The 9,942-nt window shown below is 48.7% G+C and overlaps 1 protein-coding gene across 1 annotated transcript in view; it reads right to left on the reverse strand.

Annotated features, from left to right (window-relative positions):
- The window catches only part of LOC140720008 (uncharacterized), a 305,271-nt gene extending 298,443 nt beyond the window's left edge, over positions 1–6,828 (reverse strand). Inside the window, 1 exon segment of the mRNA XM_073034912.1 lies at positions 5,009–6,828. Coding sequence (XP_072891013.1) covers positions 5,009–6,361 — 1,353 coding nt within the window. The 5' untranslated portion in view covers positions 6,362–6,828.
- Positions 6,829–9,942: the final 3,114 nt, after the last annotated feature.

A 9,942-nucleotide genomic window follows, 5' to 3' on the forward strand; every position in this document is an offset into this window, starting at 1 on the left:
CTTTTTATCATCACTTGCTGGACACCGGCTGTCCATCAAACCGGCTCCGCCTTGCTGACTGTGCAAGAATCTTACAAGCAGGCAAAAGTGTCCTTGGAGCAAAGGTAAACAATCAGCCAAGGAGCCATAATATTAAATCATGTCTCTCTGCCTCTCATCTGTGCCGGGCTCCTCCACCCCCCCCCCCCCTCTTTTCGCTCTCTCTCTCTCTCATTAGCAGCATAGTTCACAGGGGGGTCAACTCTCGACCCCATTTCAGCTTGGTTTGCTCTTCACAGGTTTTATTTAAAACATAAGTTAATCAGTGCTTGATTATTAAGGATATCAAAGGTTATGGGGAGAAGACAGGAGAAAGGGAAATAAAAGACACTGGGACAGGTACAGAAAGAGGAAACATTAGAGGGAGATATCTCAAGCACAGACAGATGGGACAGACTCCGATAGGGGTTCTTGTCCGGCACGGAGCAGTGGGGCTGAACACCGATTCATTTTCCACTCTCGGACCTTCACTGAGACCATTTCTCATCAGTTCATGTTTTACAAACAATACATTTCAATAATCAAGTTCAACGTAAATCTATTATCAAAGTGTGTTAACCAGATGTTGTTGAACCATTCATTTTCTGGTTGACAAGGCAACTCAATGCTCACCCCCAGCCTGGGGTAGGGAATGGGACCAATTCCAGAGGAGGAGGGGTGGGTGAGTCTGGGTCTTTGAGAAGGGGCCCTAACCTCATCCTCCTCATTCCCCTTCTCACTCTTCTCCCACTCAACCCGCTCTTCCTTACGCTCCATACCCACACTGCATATGTTTGTGTGAGAGAGAGACCTGCCTGCTCCACCCTCCATCAACGATGCCACCCTCTCCCCCAACGCAACACCGCAATCCTCGCTGGCTCAAATAATCTGAAAATCTTATACCTTCCCTCCTGCACCGATTCCTGAGCCTTCCTGTTTCTGGCACGTGGCAAAGTGGCAATCCCAAGATTACAACCCTTGAACTTAGCACCACACTCCCTGAACCCCTTTTGCTGAACCTCAATACTCCACCTGTCCATATCATTGGTACCCACGTGGACCACGACGTTCACTATTCCCTTTCCTTAAGAATGCTGAACACTCGACCAGAGATGTCCCGGACCCACGGCACACAGGACCATCCTGAAATCTCGTTCTCCCCCACAGAATCCAGTCCGTTTCCTTAATGGATGCATCACCTATCACACAGCTCGACTCTTCTCCCCTCTTCCCTTCTGAGTCACAGAGACAGAGACCCAGTGGCTGTGACTTTCCCTGGCTGGATCACCCCCACACCCCGCAACAGTATCCAGAACGATACCCCAGTTGTTGAGGGGATGACCACAGGGGTACTCTGTATGGCTGTTTCACCCCTTTCCTTTCCCTGGCTGGATCACCCCCACACCCCGCAACAGTATCCAGAACGATACCCCAGTTGTTGAGGGGATGACCACAGGGGTACTCTGTATGGCTGTTTCACCCCTTTCCTTTCCCTGGCTGGATCACCCCCACACCCCGCAACAGTATCCAGAACGATACCCCAGTTGTTGAGGGGATGACCACAGGGGTACTCTGTATGGCTGTTTCACCCCTTTCCTTTCCCTGGCTGTCACCCAGTTTCCTGTGTCCTGCACTTTGGGTGTAACCACCTCTCTAAACATCCCATCTATCACCCCTGAAGCCTCCAGAATGATCGGGTGTTCATCCAGTTCCAGCCTCTTAATGCAGGTTGTTAGAAGCTGCAGCCGGATCCACTTCTCGAAGGTGTAGTGATCAGGGACACTGGAGGTGTCCCTGGTTTCCCACATCCCACAAGAGAAGCTTTCCACTACCCCGTCTGTAATCTCTACTGTTCTCACTGAGCAACTGAAAAGAAGGGGGCAAAAAATCTCTACCTTCAGCTTAATTATACCTTCTCTGACTGAAGGCTCCCATCACTGACAGCTAAAGCCTCAGAATCTCCACTCGGACTCCATTCACTCTGACACTGACCGCTCCACTCGCTCCTGCCCAACTTTCAGTTCTTGCTGAGCAAACCCAAATGCTGACTGGCCGCTGCTCAAAGGTCCAACGGAAAAAAACTGCTGCAAGGCTCTGCCTTTAATCTTCGACTGAAGACCATATGCCATAGAAACATAGAAAACCTACAGCACAATACAGGCTGTGCCGAATTGCCCTTACCTCAGAAATGACCTAGGGTTACCCATAGCCCTCTATTTGTCTTCGAGCCTTCTATTTCTCTAACGTCAGCAAAGTTTCCTCAAGGGGAAATCTTGCCTGACAAATCTGTTGGCATTCTTGGAAGAAGCAACAAGCAGGATCGACAAAGGAGAATTTGTTTCCTCAAGTGAAACTCCTGCTGGAAAAGCAACCCGAATGAAGAAATAGATGTTGTATACTTGGGTTTTCAGAAGGCCTTTGACAAGGTGCAACACACTAGGCTGCTGAATAAACCCACGGTATTACAGTGGAGACTCTAGCATGGATTAAACAGTGGCTGTGCCATAAGGTGGGCGTTGGGAATGGACCCAAATGCAAGACACAGACACTGAAGTACTAGGGAGAGGACTAGGTGTATCAGGAAAGAAGTGGGGAAGAAACGACACTGGACATGACACAGGCCCTGGACAAGACTAGGTGACAGGGCATGGGCTAGGACTAGAGTAGGAAGGTGAGACCTAGATGAGGAACTAAGAACTGGGAACTAGGAACCTGGACAAGGATTCCGAGCCAGAGACTGGACGGGGACCTGGAACCTGGGTCTTGACTCGGGCTCGGACTCCGGATCCAGACGAGGACTGGACGTGGCAAGGTAACAGGACTGGGACCCTCCTTGGAGCCTTGAACATGGACTGGAAACCTCCTCGGAGACTTTGACCTGGACTGGACTTGACTCGAAGCCTGAGACTTGGACTGGACTTGGACACGGAGCAACAAACAATGACAGTCCACTCGAGTAGCGGCAAACAGTCTTCCTACTGAGCCTTGGACTCGAGCATGGGAACACAGAACACAGAGCCAGGACCCCTCCTTGGAGACAGGACGTAGGGCCGGGGCTTTACATAGAGTCAGGACCCCTCCTTGGAGATAGGATGTAGGGTTGGGGCTTTACATAGAGCCAGGACCCCTCCTTGGGGACAGGACGTAGGGCCGGGGCTTTACATAGAGTCAGGACCCCTCCTTGGGGACAGGACGTAGGGCCGGGGCTTTACATAGAGTCAGGACCCCTCCTTGGGGACAGGACGTACGGCCGGGACTCATACACGGACACTAAACACGGAGACAGTTCCAAGCTCCTAGATAGATAGTTTCTTCTGTTGGTGGGGCAAGGCTCCAGTCTCACTCCAGCGGTTAAACTTGACAGTGATAACAGGGGAGGACGCAGGTGAGGTTGCAGGCAAGGCTTCAGGCGTGGGTTGCTGATAGAAGGGGAAGGGAAGGGAACAGTCCAGCCTCAGGCCTGTCTTACCCAACGGAGGCAAGGAGAGCATACTGTCAAGACGAACCCCACAGAGGAGAGAACAGGATACTGACAAGATGAACCAGCAACCACACTTGAACCCAGGGCCACTTATATTCCAGCCCCAATTTGAGAATCAGGTGCCTGTGATTAAGCCCAAATGAAACAATGGACAGCCAGAAGACCCGGAGTCCAGAGTCCACGGACCGGACCGTGAACTGGAACGCAGACGTCACAGACCGGACCATGACAAGCTGAATGGTAGGAGGCAAAGACTGGGGATAAAGGGAGCCATCTCTGGTTGGCTGCCAGTTACTAGTGGCGTTCCTCAGGGCTCTGTGTTCGGACTGGTGATTTGTGTTATATTCCAATAGTTTGGAAGACGGAATTGCTGGCTTTGTTACAAGGTTTGCAGACGATATGAAGACATGAGGAGGGGCAGGTAGTTTTTGGTAGAGAGGGTACAGAAGGACTGAGATAGATTTAGAGAATGGGAAAAAAACAGCAGATGGAATACAGTGCTGGGAAGTGTATGTTCATGCATTTTGGTAGAAGAAATGAAAGTGTTAACTTCTTCGAATTGGGCAGAAAATACCAAACAACTGAGGTGCAAAGGGACACGGGGAGTCCATGTTCAGGATTCCCTAACAGCTAATGAGTCTGTGGTCTGGAAGGCAAATGCAACGTTAGCATTCATTTCCAGAGATCTACAATATATAAGCAAGGATGTAATTTGGGAAGTTGGTAATCACTGGTGAGGCCTCACTTGGAATACAGGTTTGGGCCGCTTATCTTAGAAAGGATGTGCTGAAGCTGGAGAAGGTTCAAAGTATGTTCACAAAAACAGATTCCAGGATTGAATGGATTGTCATATGAGGAGTGTTTAATGGGCCTGAGCCTGTATCAGCAGAGGGATTAGAGCTGATCTCATTGAAACTTATCAAACTGTGGAAGGGCTTGATAGAGTGGATGTGGAAAGGATGCTTCCTGTGGTGGAAGAGTCTACGACCAGGGAACAGAGCATCAGAATAGAGGGGTGTCCTTTCAGAACGGAGATGACAGAGAACAGACAGAGAGTGGTGAATCTGCGGAATTCCGTGCCACAGGCAGCTGTGGAGGCCAATTCTTTATGTACATTTAGGGCAGAGGTGGATAGAATCTTGATTGATCCGGGCATGAAGGGATACGGGGACAAGACAGGTGATTGGAGCAGAGAGGGAATTTGGATCAGCCACGATAAAATGACAGAACAGACTCGATGGGGTAAACAGCCTCATTCTGGTCTTATATCTTATGGTCTGACGGTCTGTCCCCAGTGTGAACTCGCTGATGCAGCTTCAAGTCAGATGACCAAGTGAATCCCTTCCCACAATCTGAGAAAGTGAATGGTTTCTCCTCGGTATGAACTAACTGGTGTCTCTGCAGCTTGGATGACCGAGTGAATCCCTTCCCACATTCAGGGCAGGTGAATGGCCTCTCCCCAGTGTGGATTCGCTGATGTGTCAAAAGGGTGGATGAGTGAGCAAATGCCTTCCCACAATCTGAGCAGGTGAACGGCCTCTCCCCAGTGTGGATTCGCTGGTGTGACAAAAGGTTGGATGACTGAGTGAATCCCTTCCCACATTCAGAGCAGGTGAACGGCCTCTCCCCAGTGTGAACCAGCTGGTGTCTCTGTAGGGTGGATGAGTGAGTGAATCCCTTCCCACACACAGAGCAGGTGAACGGCCTCTCCCCAATGTGAACTTGCAGATGTATTTTCAAGTCCGATGACCCAGCAAACTCCTTCCCACAGTCTGAGCAGGTGAACGGCCTCTCCCCAGTGTGAACTCGCTGATGCACTTTCAAGCCAGATGATCGAGCGAACACCTTTCCACAGTCTGAGCAGGTGAACGGTTTCTCCCCAGTGTGAACTAACTGGTGCCTCAGTAGACGAAATGACAGAGTGAATCTTTTCCCACAGTCTGAGCAAATGAATGGTTTCTCCCCAATGTGAACTTGCAGATGTATTTTCAAGTCCGATGACCCAGCAAACTCCTTCCCACAGTCTGAGCAGGTGAACGGCCTCTCCCCAGTGTGAACTCGCTGATGTATTTTCATGTCAGATGACAGAGTGAATCTCTTCCCACATTCAGAGCAGCTGAACGGTTTCTCCCCAGTGTGAAATCGTTGATGTACGCTCAGCTGAGCTGCACGAGCGAACTCCTTCCCACAGTCTGAGCAAGTGAATGGTTTCTCCCCAGTGTGAATTCGCTGATGTTCCTTCAGTTGAGATGAACGTGTGAATCCTTTCTCACATACGGAGCAGGCAAACGGTTTCTCCCCGGTGTGAACCAGCCAGTGTGTCTGTAGTTTGGATGACTGAGTGAATCCCTTCCCACATTCAGTGCAGGTGAATGGCCTCTCTCCAGTGTGAACCAGCAAGTGTCTCTGTAGTTTGGATGAGTGCGTGAATCCTTTCCCACATTCAGAGCAGGTGAACGGACTCACCCCAGTGTGAACTCGCTGATGTACCTTCAGGTCCGATGACCGAGTGAATCCCTTCCCACATTCTGAGCAGATGAACGGTTTCTCCCCAGTGTGAGTTTGCTGATGTTCCTGTAGTTGAGATGACCGAGTGAATGCCTTCCCACATTCTGCGCAGATGAATGGTTTCTCCCCAGTGTGAACCAGCTGGTGTCTCAGTAGGTGAGATGACCGAGTGAATCGCTTCCCACAGTCTGAGCAGGTGAACGGCCTCTCCCCAGTGTGAACTCGCCCGTGTACCTTCAGTTGAGATGACGAAGTGAACTCCTTCCCACAGTCTGAGCAGGTGAACGGCATCTTCTCAGTGTGAACTGGTGACGTTCGTTCAGTTGAGATGACTAAATGAATCTGTTTCGCCATTCAGAGGTGGGGAACAGCCATGGCACCGTGTGAACTTGCTGGTGTCTCTGTAGTGTGGTTGATTGTGTCAGTGCCTTCCCACAGTCTGAGAAATGTCTCCTCACTGGTGAATTTTTGGATATATCTTCAGCATCGATGACAGAATGAATTGCTTCCCGCAGTCAGAACAGGTGGAGCATCTCACTATGGTGTGAACTTGCTGATGTATCTTCAGACTGGATGACTGAGTAGTTCCCCTCCCTCACACAGAGCAGATGATTGGCCTCTCCCCACGGTGAACTCACTGGCCAGTCTGTGGGTAGGCTGTGAGTGAATCCCTTCCCACACTGAGAGAAGGAGAATGATATCTCACTGCGATCAATTCTCTGGCATTTCAGACAGTCAGACGTTTGAATCCCTTGTACAATCGAGGCAGTTGAAGAACTGATCTCCAGTGAACAAATGCTGGTGTGTTCTCAGCACCCCGGTTCCTGTGGATAACACTGAGTTACAATAGAAAACTTCCCTTCAGACACAGATACAATTCCAACTGGAATGATGTACATCTTTATCTCCTAGGATCAACAACAATGCAAAATACATCAATGGGTGAAGGAGAATATTTCAGGTGGGATTTTAGTCTGTGGTGAAAACACAGCCGGTCCGGCCTGCTCCGACATTTAATTAGATCATGGCAGATCTGGCCATGGACTCATCTCCATCTACCTGCCGTTTCGCCATAACCCTTAATTCCCCTACGATGCAAAAATCTATAAAACGTTGTCTCAAATACATTTACTGAGGTCGCCTCCACTGCTTCATTAGGCAGAGAAATCCACAGACTCACCACTCTCTGGGAAAAACAATTCCTCCTCATCTCCATCCCACATCCCCCAATCTTGAGGCAATGTCCTCTTGTAATAGCCTCACCTACCAGTGGAAGCAACTTCCCTGCCTCTGGCTTATCTACCCCTTTCATAATTTTACATGTTTCTGTAAGATCTCCTGTCAATGTGAGCTCTGGCATCACAATTTTACCCAGATCAACTCAAGCTGGAGCAACTCAGCCAGAGATATACCCCGGGCTACTGTGGGAAGCGAGGTAGGAGATTGCTGAGCCTATGGCAATGACCTTTGTGTTACCACTCAGGAAGGGAGATGTAGCAGAGGATTGGAAGACATTGTCCCCTTGTTAAGGGAATGGAGTAGAGGGAACCCAGACATTATAGACCAGTGAGTGGAGAGTGCCCCAGTGGCCATCTCCCTCAGTAATCGTTACCTCGCTTTGGATGCGGATGAGGGGGGATGACCTGACAGAGGACGACCATGACGATCGGGTCTCTGGCACTGAGCCTGGTTCCGTGGTGCAGAAGGGAAAGAGGAAGATGAGGAATGCGGTATTCATAGGATTCAATAGTGAGGGGAACGGACAGGAGGTTCTGCAAGCCTGATAGAGATACACGCGTGGTGTGTTGCCTCCCAGGTGCCAGGGTACGGGATCTCTCAGATCGGGTGCAGAGTATTCTGAAGGGAGAGGGTGACCAGCCAGAAGTCTCGGTACACGTTGGTATAAATGACACAGGTAGACAAAGGGAGGAGGGCGTGAGGAGAGAATTCAGGGAGTTCGGTAGGAAGCTGAAAGGCAGGACCTCTAGGGTAGTAACCTCGGGATTGCTGCCTGTGCCACGTGCTAGCGAGAGCAAGAATAGCATGATCAGGTGTATTAATGTGTGGCTGAGAGACTGGTGTAAGGGGCAGGGCTTCAGATTCCTGGATCACTGGGGCCTCTTCTGGGGGAGGTACGACCTGTACAAAGAGGACGGGTTACACCTGAACCCGAAGGGGTCCAATATCCTAGCCGGCACATTTAATAGAGCTGTTAGGGAGGGTTTAAACTGACTTGGCGTGGGGATGGGAATCGGAGTGATGGGGCTGAGGAAAAGGGAAACAGAAATAAATCGAAGATAGCGTACAACAGAGATTGTAGAAAGAATGGTCAGGAGATGAGGCTTAATCAAAGCCAGTGGCATGAGGAACAGGGAAACAGAGATGTGGGGCAGTTAAAACAGAAAGCAACAAATCCTGGGCTGAGAGTGTTATTTGAATGTACAGAGCATGAGTATTAAAGTGGACGATCTTGAAATTCAGCTGCAGATTGGCAAATTGGACAATCTCTGAAACTTGGGTAAAAGGTGGCTGCCATTGGGAGTTGAACATCCAAGGATATACAGTGTATCAGAATGATAGGTTACTGGGCAGAGAGGGTGTTGTGGCTCTATGAATAAAAATAATATTAAATCATTGGAAAGAGATGACATAGGATTGTAAGGTGTAACCGTCTAACCATATAACAATTACAGCACGGAAACAGGCCATCTCGGCCCTTCTAGTCCATGCGGACGCTTACACTCACCTAGTCCCACTGACCCGCACTCAGCCCATAACCCTCCATTCCTTTCCTGTCCATGTAACTATCCAATTTTACTTTAAATGACAATACCGAACCTGCCTCTACCACTTCTACTGGAAGCTCATTCCACACAGCTACCACTCTCTGAGTAAAGAAATTCCCTCTTGTGTTGCCCTTAAACTTTTGCCCCCTAACTCTCAATTCATGTCCTCTTGTTTGAATCTCCCCTATTCACAATGGAAAAAGCCTATCCACGTCAACTCAATCTATCCACCTCATTACTTTAAATACCTCTATCAAGTCCCCCTTCAACTTTCTACGCTCCAAAGAATAAAGATCTAACTTGTTCAGCCTTTCCCTGTAACTTAGGTGCTGAAACCCAGGTAACATTCTAGTAAATCTTCTCTGTACTCTCTCTATTTTGTTGATATTTTTCCTATAATTCGGTGACCGGAACTGTACACAATACTCCAAATTCGGCCTTACCAATGCCTTGTACAGTTTAAACATTACATCCCAACTCCTATACTCAATGCTCTGATTTATAAAGATCAGCATACAAAAAGCTTTCTTCACCACCCTATCCACATGATTGGGTCATGAGTCTCTACGGGTCGAGTTAAGAAATGGCAAGGGTAAAAGGACCCTAATGACAGTTGTATACAGATCTCCAAACAGCAGTCGGGATGTGGATTACAAATTACAGCAGGAGATAGAAAAGGCCTGGCAGAAAGGCAATGTCATGATAATCATTGGCAATTTTAACATGAAAGTGAATTGGGAGGACCTTGAGAGAAAGAATTTGTAGAATGTCTAAGGGATTGCTTTTTAGAACAGCTGGTTGTTGAGCCCACTAGGGGATCGGCAGTGCTGGACTGGGTGATCTCAACATGATCAAATTCACATTGAAATTTCAGAGGGGAAAAAATAAAACCAATGTGTCAGTATTTCAGTGGAATAAAGGAAATTGCAATGGATGAGAGGGGAACTGGCTCAAGTTGACTGAAAAGGGACATTTGCAGGAAGGACAGCACAGCAGAAATGGGTGGATTTTCTGCAAATAATGAGGGAAATGCAAGACAGATATATTCCAAATAAGAAGAAACTTTCAAAGGGAAGAAGGACACTACTGTGGCTGACAAGTGAAGTCAGAGCCAAAGTAAAAGCAAAAGAGAGGGCATACGAGGAAGTT

This window comes from Hemitrygon akajei, unplaced genomic scaffold (genome assembly GCF_048418815.1).
Source record: "Hemitrygon akajei unplaced genomic scaffold, sHemAka1.3 Scf000034, whole genome shotgun sequence".
In the NCBI taxonomy this organism is placed as follows: Eukaryota; Metazoa; Chordata; class Chondrichthyes; order Myliobatiformes; family Dasyatidae; genus Hemitrygon; species Hemitrygon akajei.